Source organism: Monodon monoceros, unplaced genomic scaffold (genome assembly GCF_005190385.1).
Source record: "Monodon monoceros isolate NGI ecotype Baffin Bay Population unplaced genomic scaffold, NGI_Narwhal_1 Super_Scaffold_9, whole genome shotgun sequence".
NCBI lineage: Eukaryota > Metazoa > Chordata > Mammalia > Artiodactyla > Monodontidae > Monodon > Monodon monoceros.
In genome coordinates this window covers 53,218,072-53,239,280 of record NW_021703786.1, presented here as the reverse complement: position 1 = coordinate 53,239,280, position 21,209 = coordinate 53,218,072, and the positions used below count along the sequence as shown (strand labels likewise).

The 21,209-nt window shown below is 53.3% G+C and overlaps 2 protein-coding genes across 4 annotated transcripts in view; one reads left to right on the top strand and one right to left on the bottom strand.

Annotated features, from left to right (window-relative positions):
* The first annotated feature begins 497 nt into the window (after positions 1 to 497).
* TRAF4 (TNF receptor associated factor 4) lies at positions 498 to 6,576 on the top strand. Its single transcript, XM_029210613.1, has 7 exons — positions 498 to 729; positions 3,719 to 3,770; positions 4,350 to 4,454; positions 4,533 to 4,694; positions 4,784 to 4,945; positions 5,031 to 5,186; positions 5,447 to 6,576. The coding sequence occupies exons 1-7, from the start codon at positions 587 to 589 to the stop codon at positions 6,077 to 6,079; spliced, it is 1,413 nt and encodes a 470-aa protein (XP_029066446.1). The 5' UTR covers positions 498 to 586; the 3' UTR covers positions 6,080 to 6,576.
* Positions 6,577 to 7,190: 614 nt separating this feature from the next.
* The window catches only part of FAM222B (family with sequence similarity 222 member B), a 63,375-nt gene continuing 49,356 nt past the window's right edge, over positions 7,191 to 21,209 (bottom strand). For 2 of the 3 annotated variants that reach the window (XM_029212298.1, XM_029212299.1), the window contains exons 2-3: positions 20,900 to 21,021; positions 10,659 to 13,166 (exon numbers count right to left, since the gene is read on the bottom strand). In XM_029212298.1, the coding sequence (XP_029068131.1) occupies positions 11,554 to 13,166; positions 20,900 to 20,981 (1,695 nt within the window). In that variant the 5' untranslated portion in view covers positions 20,982 to 21,021 and the 3' untranslated portion in view covers positions 10,659 to 11,553. Of the gene's footprint in view, positions 13,167 to 20,899; positions 21,022 to 21,209 lie in introns of those variants that run through there. The other variant, XM_029212300.1, reaches the window with a different exon arrangement.

The window sequence follows — 21,209 nt, the reverse complement described above, 5'->3', positions numbered from 1 at the left end:
GAGAGAGGAATGTGGGCGCAGCCTGAGGCCCGGGCCGAGGTTCCTCTGGCCCAGTTCCCAGCCCGGCCTCCTCGCCCAGCTGGGCTCCCCGGATCTGGTTGCCAGGCTTCAGCTGCCTAGCACCTGGAAGCTGGAGCCCCGGGCCCCTGGGTGACACGTGGCCCCCGAGGCCGAGCTGTTGACTCCGGAGAAGCGAATCTTTGTGGCGCGGCCCGTCCCCCGAGGCTCTCCGCCCCATCCAGCATCAGAGCTCCCCCCCCCACCCCACCCCCGGCCCTGGGGAGTAGCGGGGCCTCGATCTCTGTTCCCAAGCTTAAAGAGGAGACCCTGCTTCCTGGAGGGGGAGAGCCTGTCTGAGTGCCGACCCCGAAGCTGCCGCAACGCCGGGTGGGTGGGGAGCCCTGCGGGGCGGGCACTAGGACCACGCGGGCACGGCCCCGCCCCCTCTTCCGGCGGGCGAGCTCAAGGGCTGGGCGCAGGCCGCGGCTGCTAGTCGGCGCCGCCCGCAGCCGGGAGCGCGGCTGGAGCGAGGCGCGGGCTGTGGGGCCGCCGCGAACCCGGCCCCGCTTGCCCGTGCCCGCCCGCCATGCCCGGCTTTGACTACAAGTTCTTGGAGAAGCCCAAGCGGCGGCTGCTGTGCCCGCTGTGCGGGAAGCCCATGCGCGAGCCCGTGCAGGTTTCTACCTGCGGCCACCGCTTCTGCGACACCTGCCTGCAGGAGTTCCTCAGGTGCGGCCCGGCGGGAGCAGGGGACGGCCGGTGGGGGTGGGAGACGCCGCCGGGGGAGGACCCAGGCCGGAGGCATGCCGGGCCTTTGTCTGCGCCGCGGCCCCGTGACCTCAGGGGCGCCCACCGTGACGTCACAGGGCGGCAGTGACGTCAAGCCCCGAGGGAGGACCCCACGCACTGATCCGTAGGGTCCCGCGTGCCACGCGCCAGGTGGGAAGAATTCCGTACCTTCCCGCAGGGTGGAGGTGGGAAAGGACGCCCTTCCTGATCCGTGGCCGGCCCTTCCCCCTCACCTGAGAGCCAGAACGGCTTCACCCTTGAACTTTGAATCCTGGGAAGAGGAGGACAAAACCCTGTGCCCCGCGCAGCATCTTAAGCCTCCGAGCTTTCACCCATCTTAAGCTTTTCTGATTCTTCGGACGTTCCGAGAACGGCACCTATTGTTCTCCCATTTCACAGATGAGAAAACGAGATTCAAATTCAAAGAAAGGCTGCGACTTGCCCACGGTCGCACAGTTATCTAAAGGCTTAACTGGGGTGTAAGCCCGGCCTGCTTGTGGTCGCACGATAGAGGGAGGTCTACGACGCTCCTGATCTCCCCTGAAACAGGAACCCGTTGGGTGTCCCTCCCTGCCCCTGGGGGTCCTGAGTACTGCGAGTGGTCTAGAAGTCGTGAGGGGGAGGGGGTCGCACCCTGGGTGTGACTGAACGCCCCCTGCGCTCTCCCGACCCAGGTCTTCCGTGGGCTCTTGGGCACTCGTTGAGTTCTGGGCGCCCTGCGGTGTTCTGAGTCTCCTGTCCACGCTGGGACCTGCTCAGTCCTGGGTGTGGGGAGGCAAGAAGAGGGAGCCCCGTGTCGTGGGGAGGTCGTGGGCCAAGAGCACCGGGGAAGGCTGGGTCAGCCAGTGCCCTGTGTCAGGAGGCTGTTTGCTGAGGGTTCGTGGGGCGCAGGCTGGGAGAGCACCTCTGGGATTCCGTCCCTCCGTCCTCCGCAGCCCCTTGCCCGGCGGAAATCTCAGCAGGCCCTTTGTTTTCGGTTCCCCGCAGCCTGGGCCGGTCCTGCCCTCACATATGCTCCTGCACAAGCTGCTGTGCTGCCCCCTCCTCCTTTTCCCTCACCCGCCTCCCTCCTCCCTTCAGTGTACACACACTCCCCTACCTACACACAGCCCCATTGTCTTCTCCCGTGCTCTTCCCCAGCCCTCTGGCTTCCAGATGAGGCCAGCTGAGCCAACCCCCCCCTCAGCTGACCCACCCTGACTGCCTCGGGGAAGGAACGGGGGAGGGGGCTGTCAGGCTTGTTTCCCTCTTCTGTCCCTCTCTGCTGCTTCTCCCCTCCCCCTCCCGGAAATCCCCTCTTCCTCTCCCACAGCCCCTTCCCCCCATCCTGTCTTCTCCCCTGGGCCTGGGCCTCCACTGCACGGCCTGGAGCAGTCTCTGCCCTTGCCTCCCCACCTCGGCTGGCGCCTGAACTCTGACGCTGAGGCCCGGGAGGGAAGGGATGGTGGGACAGGCCCTGCGCCTCCCACCCTACCAGCTAGGGTGTCCATGGCACTGGGCGAACCTTTGTCCTGGCTGGGCCCCAAGCTGCCCAGGCTAATCTTCTGCCTGAAGCCTGGGGACTTGCCTCAGTCCCCTCCCTGACTCCAAAACCACTAAGTCAGCACATTCCTGAAGCAGCCAAGCAGACCCCCTCCCCCACGGCCCACCCCTCTTTCCCTTCTCCTGCCAGCGCTGTTACTCAGGTTGGTCCAGGAAGCCTGGTTACCCTGTGGGCACGGGCATACCTCCTCAGTGCCTGGGCATGTATTATTATTGGCATTGGCAGCATGCCCAGTAGTAGTCGTGGGGTCAGGGGGAGGAGGTGGGTGCTAGAAATCCTTTGAGCACCTGGGGCATGGACTGCCCACGTCCTGCCAAGTGCCATCGTGGACAGGGCTGCCATGTAGCCTCTGCTTCCGCCTTCATCCTTGCCTGCCTCCCACCTGCCTGACTCAGACTTGCCAGAAATGCCGTGCCTGAGGGTCTTCAGTCCTGCTGGGTGAGCCCTTGCCCTGCCTAGGCCGCGCCAGGCATGCGTGACTGGTCCTGGCTAGGGTCGGCGAGGCCATGTTGGCAGAAGGAGGCATGCCACAGGTTCCTTGAGTGCTAACAGCCTGGTGTGGGGTTGGTGGAGGAGAGGGAGGGCAGCGGACAGGGGCAGCAGGCTTCAGATGCCTGCCGTGCAGTGACCAGAGCCTTGGCTATGCTTGCCTGGACACTTTTTCTTGGACTGGCCTCTCTTCTGTGTACAGCGTAGTAGAAACTATTTGAGCTGTGGAATCAGACAAACAGTCCAGTTCACCCGTGAGCCTCAGTTCTTTCATCTGCAAAATGGAGACACTGAGCCCCTTCTCAGGCAGGTTGTGAGAACTGGGTGGGAGTGAAAACACAGTACCTTGGAGCGAGCCTTTCCTTCTCTTTGCTTTAGAAGACACACCCACATAGGAGGAGGGGAGAGTTGGGGTAAGGTGGCCCCAAGCTGACCTTTGCCCTGGGTTCTTGGCTGGGCACCCTCGCAGGGGCTTGGGCAGCCCTGGCGCTTAACCTCAGCCCATCCGTGTTCACCTCCCCCCAACAGCTTTCAGCCCAGCCAATGAAAAGTAACCTGGGGGACTGGGCGGCTGGGCAGCCTGTTCCTTTCGCCGTCCAGCTGCCATCCTGGGGGAGGGGTGCCAGCTGCCACCTGTTGGCCAAATGCTGTCTGAAGCAGCTGCCTCTGCCTCCACTGGGCCCAGATCCACCCTCCCCGGGACAGGAGCTGGGATCTTTGGTGGTCCTGTAGAAGTGGGTACCCTCAGGCCTCTACTCTCCCTCTCCGGTAGGGCTGCCTGGGAACCTGGGAACCGGTCTGGTGAGGGAAGGAGGCTACCCTGGTTGAGGGGATGGGGCCCAGGGATCTCTCCTCCCATAGTATGGCGCCTTGACCCTGTCCCTTCCCCCTTCACAGTGAAGGAGTCTTCAAGTGCCCTGAGGATCAACTTCCTCTGGACTATGCCAAGGTGAGTCCACCGTGCCAGGTACAGGCTCTTGCCCTCGGTGGAGGCTGGAGCTGCTGCAGCCACTGGGCTCGGGGCCAGTGTCAACCCGGTGCCGCAGAATCATGCACCCCTACGAACGTGGCCTGTTCCCTCCCACCAGGCCAGTTCGCAGATGAGGCCCGAGTCTGCCCTGGAGGGCAGGCACAATGCCCAGCCTGTGGGGGTATACAGAAACGCTCTGTGCCCACCAGAAGTGTCCCCTCCCGTTTGGGTGGCTGGCCAGCCCTGTGGCTGAGGGCCAGGACCCCTGTACCAGGAGGAAGGAAGCAAAGGGTGTGGAGGCTGCCTGGGGCTGAGCCGGCTGATTGGCTGCCGCTCCGAAGGGAGCGTCCTGGGCCAGCGTGTTGGGGACCCTGGAATCTAGTGTTAGAGCAGAGATCACCTGCTGCACTCTTTATCCCTGGGCACAGAGGAGAATTGACACCGAGGGGCTGTTACTGGCTCTAAGGTAGAGAGCTAAGCTATCTGGGGTGGAGGAGGTGGGAACTGGGGACTGTAGCAGGCTCTGACCCTGACCGTCCCCCGCCTCCTTGTCCCCAGATCTACCCAGACCCAGAGCTGGAGGCACAGGTACTGGGCCTGCCTATCCGCTGCATCCACAGTGAGGAGGGCTGCCGCTGGAGTGGGCCACTTCGCCACCTACAGGTGAGGCTCTGAAGGGGCGGGGTGGGGGGACTGCCCCCCCCCCCCCCGGCAGGCACTAACTGTGGCCCCTCCCACCAGGGCCACCTGAATACCTGCAGCTTCAATGTAGTCCCCTGCCCCAACCGCTGCCCCGCCAAGCTGAGCCGCCGGGATCTGCCCGCGCACCTGCAGCACGACTGCCCCAAGAGGCGACTCAAGTGCGAGTTCTGTGGCTGTGACTTCAGCGGGGAGGCCTTTGAGGTGGGTGGGGCCTGGCTGAGGGTAGAGGGAGAGTGGGGCACCTGGTGGCCCAGGGATCCCTTAACTCAGCCCCTCTGGTGTTTCTACAGAGCCACGAAGGTGTGTGCCCGCAAGAGAGTGTGTACTGTGAGAACAAATGCGGTGCCCGCATGATGCGGCGGCTCCTGGCCCAGCATGCCACCTCTGAGTGCCCCAAGCGCACCCAGCCTTGCACTTACTGCACCAAGGAGTTTGTCTTTGACACCATCCAGGTGAGGCCCTCCTGAGCTGTGGGCCGCAGGGCAGGTAGCAGGGAGTCAGGCTACTGACTGCTTCTCTCTGCCTCTGCGGCCCTAGAGCCACCAGTACCAGTGCCCGAGGCTGCCTGTGCCATGCCCCAACCAGTGTGGCGTGGGCACCATGGCTCGGGAGGATCTGCCGGGCCACCTCAAGGACAGCTGTAGCACTGCCCTGGTGCTGTGCCCATTCAAAGACTCCGGCTGCAAGCACAGGGTGAGATGCCTCTCTTCCTTCCTGTCAGCTCTCTTCTTGGTCCTTGAAACCTCAGACATAGGCCCTTAGTGGTCCCTGCTGTGCTGCTCTGAAGCCTCAGCCCTCCCCCTGCTGGCCGGCTCCAGCCTCCTCCTAGAGCCCTCTACCTCCCTCATTCAGAGCCGGGTGCCCACTGCCCTGTACCTGCTCCTCCCCTCTCCCCTGAACTTGCCCCGACTAACTCTCCTCTCTTCCCCCATGGCCTGGGGCTTTGCCAACAGTGCCCTAAGCTGGCAATGGCACGGCACGTGGAGGAGAGCGTGAAGCCACATCTGGCCATGATGTGTGCCCTGGTGAGCCGGCAACGGCAAGAGCTGCAGGAGCTGCGAAGAGAGCTGGAGGAGCTTTCCGTGGGCAGTGATGGCGTGCTCATCTGGAAGATCGGCAGTTACGGGCGAAGGCTGCAGGAGGCCAAAGCCAAGCCCAACCTCGAGTGCTTCAGCCCCGCCTTCTACACGCATAAGTATGGCTACAAGCTGCAGGTGTCTGCATTCCTCAATGGCAATGGCAGTGGTGAGGGTACACATCTCTCGCTCTACATTCGCGTGCTGCCAGGTGCCTTTGACAATCTCCTTGAGTGGCCCTTTGCCCGCCGCGTCACCTTCTCCCTGCTGGATCAGAGCGACCCTGGGCTGGCTAAGCCACAGCATGTCACTGAGACCTTTCACCCTGACCCAAACTGGAAGAATTTCCAAAAACCAGGCACTTGGCGGGGCTCCCTGGATGAGAGTTCTCTGGGCTTTGGTTACCCCAAGTTCATCTCCCACCAGGATATCCGCAAGCGAAACTATGTGCGGGATGATGCAGTCTTCATCCGTGCCTCTGTTGAATTGCCCCGAAAGATCCTCAGCTGAGAGCAGACCCAGCTATAGGAAAAAGGGGGGTGGGAAATGACCTCCATCAGGCAGGCTGAGCCTGGAGAGGGGGCCGGACCCCCTTACAGCTGCTTCCGCTGCCTAGGTTCTGTTACCCTGTTCCCCCTCCCTCCTTCCCTACCACCCTCAGGTGCCTCCTTTTGGTGCTTCAGCCCTGGCCTCTGGGAAGAGCAGGTCTTAGGGTCATCAAGGGCTTGGAAACAAGCGATCCCGGGGCCTGTTGCCTAGGATCAGGGCAGACATGCCTTGGTGCCGGCCACACTCTTCCAGGGACTGAGGTGCCTGCTGGTGCTATGTCCCAAGAGCCATAGGGGGGGAGGGGGAGTTGGGAAACTGAGGGGTAGTTAAAGAATCTGTCTTGAGATCTGATGTCTCCTCTCCCCAGCTGTGTCCCCTCTGGTTATTTATTTACTTAGTGCCAGGAGGGCACAGCAGGGGAGCCCTGATTTTTAATAAATCCTGACTTGTATTTATTACCTTGGTTCTAGCCTGACTCATCTGGGTTGCTCAGGGCCCAATTGTGAAGTCAAGGGACCAGTCAGGGACTGCAACGGCTCTGGCCCCAGGATCCAGCTGCCCTGCTGCATCGCCCTCTGGTGGAAGACAGAGGGACTGCACTAGGCTTTGTGTGGCGGACAGCTGCCTGCTGCCGCCCTCTAGTGGTTAGAGGAGGGAGGTGCAGGCTCTGGACGTTTTATAAGGTTGAGAGTCTCTGATCGATACCCCACAAAGGACTAGTGCCGGTGCTCTAGGCAGGTCTTTCTTGGTCTAATGATAATAGCTACCATTTATTGAGTACTTTTGATGTGGCAGACACTGGTAAGCACTTTATATGCATTATTTAATACAACAGTCAAGTGAAATAGCTTTTAATAAAAGGACCTATCTTAGTGGGCTGTGGTGAAGACCATGCATGTTCCCAGTAAAAATAGTCGGTCCTTTGTATCTGTGGGTTCCACATCCTCGAATTCAGTCAACAGTGAATTGGAGATATTTGGGAATAGTTCCAGAAAGTTACAAAAAGCAAAAGGTTTTGGCCACTCATGGGCAAATCTACATAGTATTACATTGTATTAGGTATTGTAAGTAATCTAGAGATTAAAGTATACCAGAGGATGTGTATAGGTTACATGCAAAAAGCCTATGCTATTTTATATCAGGGACTTGGTGAATTTCTGTATCCACTGGCGATTCTTAAACCAATTCCCTGTGGATACTGAGGGATGTCTGTGAGTGCTTTATGAATGTTAGTCTAACTCCAAAGCCCAGCCCACACCCAGGGACTCCTAAACTGTGCACAGGAGCCTTGAAATTTTCTCATCCATACTTACTTTTCATACAGGCCTCAATGGGTACCTGTGATTATCCACATTTGACTGGTGAAATAGGAACAGAGGAGTGAATTGACTTCAGTGATCTTTCACCTAGTTTGGGGCAAGGCCTGGATTTTTTTTCCCCCCTGTCACTGGATTCTGTTTTAAGCTCCAGCAGTCACTGGAAGATTAGCTTCCTTTTATTTTGGCAGTAGGTTTGATTTTGGATCCTTGCTGTGCTTGCTTTTTTGGCAAGTTACTTAGCTACATGGGGCATCCTTACTGGTAAGATTAAAGTAATCCTGCTAGATTCGTAAAGATTAACTCATCAGCATAAAGTGCCTTACTCTTGCCTGGCCCTGAGAAGAGGCCCAGTGTGTGGGAAGTATTGTTTAGTACGGAGAGGGTTCAAGGGCTGTAGCCTGCCTTTTCTACTTGCCCAGAGACTCAGGTGAAAAGAGCCCTTATCAGAAGGTGATGGGAAAGGTCTAACCTGAGACAGCCAGCCCAGGGAACTAACCAACTTAGCCTTCAAAAGGTCAAATTCACTGATCTAGGGAGAGATGAAGCCCTGGCTGCCTTGCTGAGAAAGTAAAGATGGCTCTTTCATCTAAACTGTCGTGGTACTGTGAAGCCTGGAAGCTGGTAGAGAAGACCGACCATGGGCTCTAGCAGGGGAAATGCCTTCACCTAAGCACGGGCTTCACGCAGCGACAGGTAGAACCACTCTTCTGCAGAAGCCTTCCAAGAGAAGCCAGAACCCCTGGATCAAGCTTGGGCTCCCTCTGCTGGCAGCACTGTGCCACTGCACCATTCCAGGCGGTAGGTTCACAAAGGCGGCTGGTGCCGCCTTCAGTTCCCTGCAGTGGATATTGCGATTGACCCCATGCCCAGGCCTAGCCCTCATTCACTGCCTTTGCAGACAGTCATAATTGCTTGTGGAACTCAGGCCAGATTTTGCCTCACAGCGTGAGCTGGGCTCAACTCAACCATCTGCTCTGTCTAGCCCTGTGACCCTAGGCTGACTGTAGGTCTCATTTGACACAGGCAGAAGAGGGTTCTCTTTCACAGGGATGGGATGAGGAGTAAAGGAGGCAAAGCACCTTCACAAAAGGGCACCCCACAGAAAAGGGCATGCTCAGGAGGGTGCTTTCAACTCGAGCCACCTAACCATCTGATTCCACCCTCACTGAGTCCCACAACCTGTGGGATCTTTCCTTCCCTCCATCACATCTTAGCCCAGACCCAAACGCAGCAGAAAGTGGAGAGGGAGGAGGGGACGTAAATAGCTCTTGGATTTTTTTTTTCCCCTGCAGACAGAAGAAAGTTCTCCCATCAGTACTCAACCCTTAAGATTCAAACCACCAAGAGGACCACTTCTCATGCTACAGATCACACCACCTATTACTTCCACCTGCCAGAGGTCCTCAAATTCCAAAATGTTCGAGGTGGGAGAAGGTTGTGGGGTGGGGGAAGGGTCGTTTAGTCTTAAGCTGGCTTATTAGCAAACCAGGTCCCCGTTTTTCAGTGACGGATAGTCCTTGGAGTGAAAGTGGCATTACATTGAACTGGACCTCCAGTGAGGGGTAGCGAACCGTACTTAACCATCAAATCCCACCAAGCCCCCTGCAGCCCTGCCTAGGGAGAGGGCCAGTCAGCCAGGTGCCCTCCAGGGGCTGACTGAACACACCTGGTCTGGGATAATGGAGTGGGAGGGCTTCTGACGGGGACAAATACTATAGGGGTCCCCTTAAAAATGAGAAATTGTCTTAAGACATTAAAGACCGTTAAGAAAGATCATCTCAAACACTGACAGCATTAAACGAATAGGACAAGATCAAAGGTGAGTTTTTTTCTTTTTACTGGTTTATAATAATCTTAAAAACCCCATCACACCCATAAACCACCACAGGTGAGAAGATGAAGGAGATGGAGAATGAATGCTACAGTATGTGGGCGGCGTGAGCATCCAGGTATCTTCTAGGGGCAGTGTGGAATGGAGGCAGGGGGTGTGGATAGGAGGCCCTGGCTTGGACCCTTATTGCTGGTTGGGGGTTGGCTGGCAGAGGGGGAGAGGGGCTCAGGGTGAACTAGGAAACATCTCACACCAAAGGCGAGGGTAGATGGGGGGCCGGGGGGGGGTCACAGTACATTTTCCATGCAGACTAGGGGTGGGAGTGAGAGCTTCAGAGGCTTGCACCCCTACACAGGAAGAGATGGGTTTGAGGTTTGATTTTAAGCCCCCAAGTTGGTGTCTGGTCCAATTTCCTAAAATGGCAGCTCACCTTTTGGGGGTAGGCATTGGAACAAATTACAGCAAAAATATCTGGTTTGGAGATCAAGCAAGGGATAAAGGGAGACAATGGTGTTCATTCAGAGAATTTAACTCAGAGAAGCGAGAACTGGAAGGGGCCCCTGGGTAAGATGGTGGCCAACACACAGGGAGAAGGCATCGCACCAGAAGCTGCAGGTACTCCTAGGGGCTCAGGACAGGGAGGTGCCAGTGTTCACAGACGGCAGGAAAACCACTGGGAACAATGAGTTAGGACTTCATGTTGCTATCATTTGGCATAACACAATCAGGCATTTTTTTCCTTTTTTTTCTCTTTTTAAATATAAGGCAACTTGCCAACACATAATTTAAAAACTGGTCTTCAGTCACACTGCTTCAGATCACTAGAGAATTTCTGGCTAAAGAACAGTGGATAGTATAGTAAACAAAACCCCAAATCTTAAATAAGAAAATCAGCTCACATTCCCCAGAGACAAGAGGAAAGGGTAGGGCTTATTTGGTTTAAAAAAAAAAAAAAAGCCCAACAACTATGCATCTTTAACAGAAGGGTGCAAAACATTACAACAAGACATAATCTGAAGTTACAGAAAAGTTTTAAATTTCTAGCCAACTAATTGTCACCTGGGAATGAGACTTGGAGCATGGAGTGGGTGAAGAAAGGGCGAGGGGCAGAAGGGGGCTGTTTCCAAGAGAGGCCCATCTCCAGCTGTTAGAACCATGCTCATTTGGTAAAGGAGAATTCAAAGAGCTTAAGGCTTTGTGTTTTCGTCTTCGTTAAACTGAGGGGCTGTGAAAGGTGACTAGACAGTGAATGCACCTGTGGGGCCGCTCACACACATTGCTACTCAAACCCACACTACATTCATACAGAAACAGGACGTTTAAAACTTACAGCGTAGAGCAATATTCTTAGCCAGTGTAGAGAGAACCAAATGCACTTTTTTTTTTTTCAGTGTTTTTAATTCCAAACTCCAATGTGATCATCCCATACCTACTACCTAATCCCTCAAGAAAGACTTTTTTGTTTTGTTTTGCGTTTTTTTTTTTTGAGGGGGGAGTGGGGGATGAGGGCAGCAGATGACTTTGGAGAGAGACAGCAGCGAGAAAGATCTTGGGTATGCTGGATGGTCTCGGCATTTCTCTAGGCAGGGAAAGGGAGTCAGGAACCAAGGTATCAATCCAAACACAGGGTTTTTTTCCCCTTGGTCTCAAGGCTATGGCCACGTGCGTGCAGGATGCCCTTGAGGAGTGTGGCAAGGACAAGTGCAGTGGCTCTGGGATCAATGCAGATGTAAAACAAAGCCTTGAGGAAAAGAGAAGGGCTGGGAGGAGATGCAGACTGGGTCAGTTTTGATTTGAGGTCTTTGGGTAAACAAGGAATTGGCTTTCAGAGCACTTGGGAGGTCTGACTTCTTAGTCCCAGAGAGACAGACAGGGAGAGACCTAGCTTAGGTGGCTGGGCACTGACAGCTACCTGACCTAGGGGGCCCTTCCCTTAGCCCACACCTCAGTCCAAAGAGAAACAGTGAGAGGTGCAGGAACAGACAAAAGGGGGCTGGTGGGAAGAACTGCACCGACAGGCAGGCATTGGAGAGAAAAGCCTGAAGTTGGGATGAGGTCCCAACATAAACCCAAAAGTTGCTGGGGCTGGTAGAGGGGAAGATGAGAGCAAAGAGGACCCCCCCCGCCCCGTCCTCAATTAGATCCCACTAAACTCCCTTTCTTAGACATCTAAGAATGATCACGTTGGAGCAGTGAAACTTTGAAACTATCCAATTACTCAAAAGTAAGACTAAACCTAGGAGGGTGACGTATGATGTGTAGCTTGTGGAGGGCACCAGGGCTACCTATCTATACCCAGGGTGCTGAATATGAAGATTTCGACTATCTGTGGGATCAGGGGCTCGGCTGCCAGGGGCTCGGTGGGCCTTGCTCAGCACTGCCAGGCTCTGGTCTCGGAAGCAGGCCTGCGGGAAATCCCCGCTTAGGTAATCCACTGTCTGCACCAGGCTGTTCTGGCTTGCCGCCGGCCCGCCCCCGGTCCCCGCCCGGTAGTGGGCCCCAGCCGCCGCTGCCGCGCAGTCGAGGGGTGCGCCCGCAGGCTGCCCGCTGTGGAAGGGCATGGCGAGGTCCTGAGACCCCGAGCTGTCGCTGTTGGGAGTGGGCAGGATGTTGTTCCACAGGGGCTGGAAGTAGTGACCATTAGGGTAGGCCAGTGGGGCTGCCAGGCCGTTGACTGGTGGGGACGGGGTTGGCTTCTCCAGGGGTGGCTTCAGATGGAAAGCCTGCGCCATGCACAGTTCCTGCGGGTAGGCAGGGGCCTTGCCCACAAAGCCAGGCCCCGCCAACTCGCGTCCTGCCGCATGCTTGCCTGTCAGGCCAGGGGCCGGCGTCCCGCCGGCCTCACTGCACATCTGCTGTAGGTGGGCCAGCTGGTGCTGGTTCCAGGCAACTGGCTTGAGGTCGCTAGGGTAGCCAGTGGGGGCTCGAGAGATGCCCGTGGGCAGGTTGACAGGGCCCGCAGCGGGCAATGCGGCTGCGGCCGCGTGGGTGTGCTCCATGGGATTGACCACACATGAAGGCATTGGTGTGGGGACGCCGTGGGTCGACACCCGAGTGCTTGCATTGATGAGCAGACTGCGGCTAATGGGGCTGGGGTTGGCGATCTGGCCCTCACACACTGAGGTAGTGCTGATGCCTGCCCTCGTCTGGCAAAACTGGCTGATCTGGTGCACGATGCTGCTCAGGTCCGGGGGCTGGCTGTGCTGCAGGGTGGCCGCCATGGAAAGGGGGATAGTTGAGGTAGACACGGTCACATTCGGGGGGGCGTCTGAGTCTGGCATCTTCCGGCCTCCGTGCAGCAAGGGAGTGGGGAGGTGCTGGAGACCCTGGTGAGACAGGGCCTGAGGGTGGACCAAGCCCTGGGTTGGGGCCATGGGCTGAGGGTGGCCCAGGCCCTGAGGCTGCTGGAGGCTCTGAGGGTGGGACAGCGCCGCTGGGGGTGGCGGGATACCCTGAGGGTGCTGCAGCGTCTGGGGAGGGGCATGGGCCAGGGTCTGTGCGTGCTGCAGGGCCTGCTGGCGGGCCAGAGCCTGGGCCTGGGGGTGGGCTAAAGTGCTGGGTGCCACAGTAGCATAGGGCGCCACTGGGGGGTTCATGATGGCCTCAGGGAGCAACCGGGCTCGGGTGCCGTCAAAGTCCTTGAGTATGCTTTTGGCTGGCACTTTGACAATGGCAAGCAGGCCTGCCTTGGTGGCAGCCTGAGTCGGGTAGGGGCTGTAGCGCTGGGCTGATGTGTCGAGGCCGTTCACAGTACGACGAACGTGTTTCCGCTGGGGAACCTTCACACTGTTGGGGAAGATTTTTATAGTCAGTGGGTTGTTTGCGACCTTCTTAGCATACGCGTCCAATTCGGCTGGGGTAGGATAGTGAGCAGTTCTCATTTTCTGTGTAGTGTCCCCTAGAGAGAGAAGGGGAAGGAGAGCAAAGAAGGAGACGGAGCTCATCAGTGCCAAGCCAACCAGCCCTTCTAGATTTCCCATTTGAGGGCCTGAGGGGCAGGGCGAACTAAGCTGTCATCTCTAGTCTTCCACTGAGACCCGGCCTCAGCCCCCACAAAAACAAGCACTGCTCACATTGAGTGAGTACTTCTAATGGACCAGGCCTCGTGCTGAGGACAGGCTGTCTCAACGAATCCTTGCTACTGCTTTAGGACACAGGTACTATCATGGTATTCCCACTTAACAAACGAAGTCACTGAAGATCAGAATAGCAGAGCAACTTGCAAAAGTCTCTATCTTAGAGAGCCAGAACTTGGCCAATTCTCACATGGAATTCTCTCCAAGTTCCTACCAGCCCATCCTGGCCTGGGGGTTGAAGGTTGTAAGCAGAGCTGTTTGTCAGGGCCACTCAGTCCCTGTCCCATGACACCCTGAGGAAGAGGGTACCCAGAATGACTCCTCTACAGTCTGCGGTTGCCAGTGAGGCATCAACTTTCTCTCTGCCTTGGCAGCTGGGGCACCGTGCCGACTGGGTGGGCATCCTGGCGCAGCAGACAGGATGCTGCTTTTTCAGGGGCAGAGGAGTAAGCTGCCAACATCCCTTCCCCATCCCCAAGTCACAAGTTCACTTTTGTTTACAGCTTACTCTAAGCCTGACTGGGTGAAGATCAAAAGGCTTTATTTATTTCCTTGTGGGGGTGACAATAATGACAGGGCAGCAGGGAGGGAACTGAGGAGAAAGGATTCAGAGAATCTTTAAGTCCTGAGAGCCAAAAATAGTCTGTATTCGGCCCTTGTGAGCTGTCACTTTCCAAAATGAAAGAGGAAAAACCTGCCTTCTTTGGAGACTGCGGAAACACCGCTCAATGGGCCTCATTAATGCTAACAGTCTCTTTGTTCCCATCTCCAGTTGCCTCCCATCAGGGGGCTCCAGCGGATGTCGTGCTTCCATCAAAAAGGAAAAGGTTCTGAGAACAAGAGCTCTTTAAGGATGCCAGGCTCCTGGCAAGGGGTCTCTGCTCCCTTCTCCCTCTCTCTGGGGAGGGTCTCCCCTGAGTATACACAGAAGGTGCTTAATAAAGGCTTGCTGAGTAAGTACACAGACTGCCCAGAGCAGAAAAAAAAAGGGGACTGGCTGGGAGCCTTGGCTCAGCTAGCTGATTCCCTCCCTACTTCCTCCCCTTCTAGGGGGCAGCCAGGGCAGACCAAGGACTGAGCTGGCCAAATGCCTGGCTTGTGGCCTCAGCTGGCTTGGCCCAGAGGAGACCCCATTCAAAGTCACGTCGCTGGGCATCAGCTGGAACAGAAGTAGTCTAGTGAGTGTGCTGGCAGGAAAAGGGCACAGCGGCCTGCGTCAGGTGACACTGCTGGTTGGCGGGCAGCAACTGCTCAGAAACCGCTGCTCTTGGAAGCAAGAAAAGAAAGCTCAAGTCCAGAAGAGGCAGAGAGATCCGGACCCAGGCTCGACGAGGCAGAACTTAGCAAAAAGGGTACAGAAAGGAAAAGGTTTGCTTTCAAACACGGGCACAATGCCTTGAACGTAGTAGGCACTCCCACATATTTAAGGCTCTGCTTTATTTACTGAGTACAGAATAGTTGCTCCATTCATAAACGGAATGTTTGTAAGATGACTGATTTGAAGAAGGACTGATTTAGAAGGATGAATGTGACAGTGACAACTGAAGGCAGGAAGCAGAGGGCGGCAGAGAGGCCTGGAAGTCTCCCACCTACTAGGTAGCACTAGCTGGCAAGGAGGTCAAAGCCTGGAGAACAGGAGAGTTCTGCGGCTTCTTATAAGCCACTGACCCTTAATAGGCTTCAGTCTCGACAAAGTGGGGCCATTTTCTGACCGGTTTTACATTCTCCTGGACAAGAAGACACCAAAAAAGTCTGGGATCACTGAAAGATCTTCCCTAAACTCAAGGCGCCAGAATTCCATTAGAAGCTGCCCTGGTCAGCCACTGTGCTCTTGTGTGGCTGATCAAAAACGTGTGGCACTCCTGGCTCATGTCTTCCTTACCCAGAGCAAACGTGTAGCAGGTGCCTGGTGAGTGTACTGTCTGACTGAGCAACTGGGACTCGGCTGAATAATGGGAGTCTGAGGCTGCTGGGCTTCAGTTCGGACAGGAAAGGAAGGTCCACCCCTCCACGTTGGAAGAGCTTTCCTCCATGCTGATGGGCTTCTCTCTCTGAAGGTCAGGGAAGAGAGACTGGTACAGCGGCTTGCTGAATAATAGAGCTCCTTTGCTCCAAGTCAATATCAACTCTAAGGCTGGTTTTTTTCTAGCAGAGGCAGAGGTATTGATGGCTTGGCCTCAGTCAGAAGTATGGAGTGGGACACTACACCGATTAGTTCGCTCTGTCCTGCCTCCACTGATGTTGACAGTGGTGATGAGGTGAGGTGAGGGGTGGGAAGGGTGGACACAGGCTACAGTATGTTAAGGAAGAATCTCAAGGATGAGAGGAGCATATTGGACAAGAAAGAGGCCACGTTCTGGGAATCCAACACCACCCATGTCATGTACCAGATTTCAGCCCAACCCTTAAAAAATAGCCAAGTTTTCCTCAGTACTTTATCTCAGTCCCCACAGAGGCACCCTGAAGCCTTTCTTTCTTCTGCATCATCTTCCTCTAAATGCACAGCTAACAGATACTACAGCTCTGTAAACAACTTATTTAAATATCTGGTACCAGTGCTGTCATTCATCGAGACATAAGGCAGTGTAGAGAACAGAGACTCTGTGGTTAGAAAAAAAGAGATCCAGATTCAAGCACTGGCTTTATTATCTGACTACTCAGTTTCTCTCTCAGTCATTCCTCATTTATAAACAGGGAAGGTCCCTGCTGTCCTACCTCGCAGAATTACTAAGATCAAGAGATCCAATGAATGGGAAATGCTCTGTGAACAGGAACTATGACTGTCAATAGTTATTATTCAAGGATAGCAGGTTTGGCTGAGTCTGCCCACAGACGGGACAAAGTAACCTGACCATGGAAGCCCTGACTGCAATACCTCCTGGACTTGAGTCTGAGCATCACATGTAGTACAGAAAGCACTGTTGTCTATTCTAGGAACTGGGGGGATCTCCCTGAATCCAGGCTTCCCTGCAAGGACCTCCCTGTTTATCCTTCTGTTTTGAAGATCAAAAGACATGGGTGGCTTATGCAGCAGGAACCTCTAACCTGTGGAGAGACACAGGCAGTGTGTGTCAAATACAGGCTTTGGAGTCTGACCCAAGTGTGAGTTCTAGCCCAGTCACTGAATAGTAACGAGACATTGACAAACACTCTCATTCTGAAAAGAAAGATAAGAGAGTCTCCCATATGGAATTACTGAGGAATGAATGAGAACATGCATACAAATATTCAAGACAGTGCCTGGCATATGGTAAGCGCTCAAAAAACGTTAGCTAATGTTTCTGATATTTCTCTGTAGTTCATCCAGTCACTGGGCCAATTCACCATTTCCAGGTCTTTCCACTAGGGGGCACATAAGCATACAGAGAAGTAGTAAAAAATTAATTTCGATACTTGCCCTAGGCCCCAAAACTCTACAATGAAAGAGGTCACAGTAACTGTCTAAAAGATGATTTGACAACCAGGGATCTTTGGTCATTTCAACCACTCTACCCAGAAATATTTACCAGGCCACCCTATCTATATACCTGTGAGCTGGAAAATTAGGAGCAGAGGCTTGCGGTTAATGAAGAAAAAAATGTTCAAAAACACATTTTCTGGGGAATTGGGAGAAGATGGGTCAGAGGAAAATAGACTTTGCAAGTACAAAGTTCCAAAATGGCTGAGGTCTCTCAAAGCAAGTGACATTATGGAATAACAATTGAGAAAAGTTCTAGGAGGGCATCCACCTAACCACAACTGTGGTCTTCTACCAAGTGCAGGACCCACCCAGAGGCAAGATGCCCTTTAATCCAGCCTGAACTATGGCAAATTACACTTCTAGGTTGGAAAATGCATCACATCCTCCTATACATGTAGAAGAGGAAGGGGAGAAGAGAAAATGTTGGCGCTTCAAGGGAACAATCTTGTGATTCTGTACGTAAGGCAGCTCAAGCCTGGGGAACAGTGATTAGCCAGGTGACTGACAGTACTGGGCCAAGAAGCCACATATGCCCTCTCCCGACCCCAGACCCATCTCCCCTGCCTTGAGCTGACTCTTACAATATAAAGTATACTAAGCTACACACTCTTGCACTGTTGGTGGGAATGTGAATTGGTACAGCCACTACGGAGAACAGTACGGAGGTTCCTTAAAAAACTAAGAATAGAATTACCATAGGACCCAGCAACACCACTACTAGGCATATACCCTGAGAAAACCATAATTCAAAAAGAGTCATGCACCACAATGTTCACTGCAGCTCTATTTACAATAGCCAGGAGATGGAAGCAACCTAAGTGTCCATCAACAGGTGAATGGATAAAGAAGATGTGGCACATATATACAATGGAATATTACTCAGCCATAAAAAGAAACAAAATTGAGTTATTTGTAGTGAGGTGGATGGACCTAGAGTCTGCAATACAGAGTGAAGTAAGTCAGAAAGAGAAAAACAAGTACCGTATGCTAACACATATATATGGAATCTAAAAAAAAAAAAAAAAGGTTCTGATGAACCTAGGGGCAGAACAGGAATAAAGATGCAGATGTAGAGAATGGACTTGAGGACATGGGGAGAGGCAAGTGTAAGCTGAGACAAAGTGAGAGAGTGGCATGTATGTATATACACTACCAAACGTAAAATAGATAGCTAGTGGGAAGCAGCTGCATCACACAGGGAGATCAGCTCGGTGCTTTGTGACCACCTAGAGGGGTGGGATAGGGAGGGTGGGAGGGAGACGCAAGAGGGAGGGGATATGGGGATATATATATACGTATAGCTGATTCACTTTGTTATAAAGCAGAGACTAACACACCATTGTAAAGCAATTATACCCCAATAAAGATGTTAACAATAAAAAAAAACCAAACATGTATTAAGCTATAAATATCAGTACCCCATCCCCTCACCAGATACGGAGTTCTGTGTTTTGAGCACCTTTTAAGACCCTCCCTAGGATGGGGGCAGGGAAAGGCTGAATAGCAGTTACAAAACTGGTTTTAAGGTCTCTACAGCTGATAGGCCTGGGCTCTGAGCAGCTCCTTGGCTGCTGGTTTCCAAAGGAGACAGCTTATACTCCATCTCACCTTAATGGTAAATGCTTAATGCGAAGAGCTAAGTCACAAGACAGGATTTTCTTCTTTTTTAAAATTTTGGCCGCACTGTGTGGCCTGCAGGATCTTAGTTCCCCAACCAGGGATTGAACCCACGCCCCCTGCAGTTGGAAGCACAGACGGCCAGGAAAGTCCCAGGATTTTTTTTTCTTACACATTTTGGGAGAGGAAAGAAGAAAGTAAGTGGGCTTAAAAACACCACTGGGTTTTCTCCTCTGCAAAAGTTTAGGTGTAGTTAAGGAGAGCAACAAGAGAGTCAAAGGGATTCAAATACACTGTCCCCTAAACGGACAGGTAAGCCTGAAACCAGGGAAAAAGGATACCTCAATTCTTTTTTTTTTTTTGTGCAGTACGCGGGCCTCTCACTGTTGTGGCCTCTCCCGTCGCGGAGCACAGGCTCCAGCAGCGCAGGCTCGGCAGCCATGGCTCACGGGCCCAGCTGCTCCGCGGCATGTGGGATCTTCCCGGACCGGGGCACGAACCCATGTCCCCTGCATCGGCAGGCGGACTCTCAACCACTGCGCCACCAGGGAAGCCCCATACCTCAATTCTTGAATATAGATTTGGGACAGTGGTTGGCAGAGGCTACTTGGGGACTGCTTTGGGGAGAAGGGCGTGAAAGTTCCAAGTCAGCAACTAAGATAAAGCTGCCAACTTGCCTTTCTTCCCAAGCAGTTCAGCCCCTGACAGGACATCTCTGGGCGAAGCCGTCAGAGTGCGCTAAGGAACCTAGAAGACAGACAGCGAGCTGCTCTTTGTTATCTTATTGCATGCTTCCGAGCACACTCCCTCCCCAGTTGTGTGCCTGGAAGTCTGGAGCCAGTCACAGTGCAGTGAGCATGCAGATTTGGGTGGCCAAGGAGCCCAGACAACTTTCTCACCCAATTATCCTTTAGTAAGAGAAAAGCTGGGGAGGAGCTGGGACAGCAGGGCCGGCCTATTGTGTCAAGCAGCTGCAGAAGGAAGACTGTCACCTTCAGCTCTGTCATGACGCCAAGTTGGATTCACTGGCCAAATTCTAGAACTAGCCAGGCTCTGAGTCTTACTCTCCCTCAAAGAAAGGAAGTCAAGAGGCCAGACCATTTTTAACTTCTGAGGATGATCTCACAGAGCAGGGGGCGGCAAACTATAGCCTGCAAGCCAAAACCCAGCTGCTGTGCTTTTGTAGAAAGTTTTACTGGAGCATAGCCACACTCATTTGTTTACATACTGTCTACGGTTGCCTGTGCCCTACGACAGCAGAGGTGAGTACGTGTAACAGAGACCATATGGGATGATCCACAAAGCCTAAAATATCTGCTATTTGACTCTTTACAGAAAAAGTTTGCCAACCTCTGTCATAAAGGATTCAGATAAGGTGCTGAAGCTCCTTTTCTATTAAAGGGTAAGCCTAGATGCCTCATTGATTTTCCCTTTTTGCTCTGAAAGGAAAGTCTATTCCAAATTTAGGGCCATTTTCACACTTGAAGATGCCGTACATGGTAATAAGCCAGGAATAGACTCTTTTCCTTGCACATGATGTAGTACAGGGATAGAAGGTAGGAATCTGGGAAAATACAAAGTATAAAGCCCCAATTCCAGCCAATGTAAGACAGGAATCTAACAGTTCTCAAAAACTCCGTCTTATAGCAAGTATATTAACAGGAACACGCCCAGAGAGACTGAGCAAGCTACCTTCCTATCCGTTCTGGAGGCGGAAGCTTCTTTACTTGCTGTGAACTGAGGCCCACAGCTCAGAAGGCAGACAGCAAAGCCAAAGGGAACTGTCTATTTCCATGGCAGAGAGTGCTCAGAGAGCTCAAAACAACAGAACAGTGGATACAGTTTGTCTCAGAGATACAGTAAGTAACCTGGACTGTGAGTTTTCATTCAATTCCTCATGGGGGTTCAAATTGAAACACTTCTTTGATATATATATCCTGTAAAACTCCTTATAGCCTTATTGCTTAACAGATAGCTATCAGCAACAATTAAAATTAAGATGATACACACTGGGGAATTCTAGTATTTAAGAGGATTTCTCAGGACTTCGCCGGTGGTCCAGTGGTTAAGAATCCGCCTTCCAATGCAGGGGACACAGATTTGATCCCTGGTTGGGGGAACTAAGATTCCACATGCCACGAGACAACTAAGCCTGCATACTCTGGAGCCCGTGCACTGCAACTACTGAGCCCGCACGTCGCAACAAAGATCCTGTGTGCTGCAGTGAAGACCCGACCCAGCCAAATAAACAGAATAAGTAACTAAATTAATTAATTAAAAAAAAGAGGATCTCTCTGATCAGAGAAGTGTCTCACAATGTTGACAAGTTTTGCAGCTGCTTTCTTGATGTCTGTGCTGAAGAATATCTTGGAGGTACCAAAATTCATGGTCAGTGTACCCCGAATGTGCCTCTGGTATAGCTCAAATGTAGGGAAAAAATAAAGGGTCACATCCTTCACTGGGATCCAGATTACTTACATTTCTGAAGTCCAGTGTTCATCTGCGTGTGAGAAAGAAGCTGCAAGGACAGGTCACCTGGCCCTGGTAGACAGGCTAGCATGGCAGACCAGCATCAGCACAACGTGAGGCAGTCACTCACACTGTAATGACAAAAAAACAAGGTCATGGAACACAAGGCGACTCACTCAAGGAAGATACCAGGGACATCGGATATGAGCAACAGTGGTCCAGGCTTAGACAGATACACAATTTAATTAGTAGCATGTTGGTTGAAAATATATCTATGTCTTTATCTGTAGCACAATTTGCTCTCAACTATTACTACGGC

Excerpts from the sequence above, each read along its gene's own strand:
- TRAF4 (XM_029210613.1), top strand. The coding sequence starts at position 587 with ATGCCCGGCTTTGACTACAAGTTCTTGGAGAAGCCCAAGCGGCGGCTG. Across the intron at positions 4,695-4,783 it reads TCAGCGGGGAGGCCTTTGAG|AGCCACGAAGGTGTGTGCCC; the intron begins GTGGGTGGGGCC and ends GTGTTTCTACAG. Across the intron at positions 5,187-5,446 it reads ACTCCGGCTGCAAGCACAGG|TGCCCTAAGCTGGCAATGGC; the intron begins GTGAGATGCCTC and ends CTTTGCCAACAG.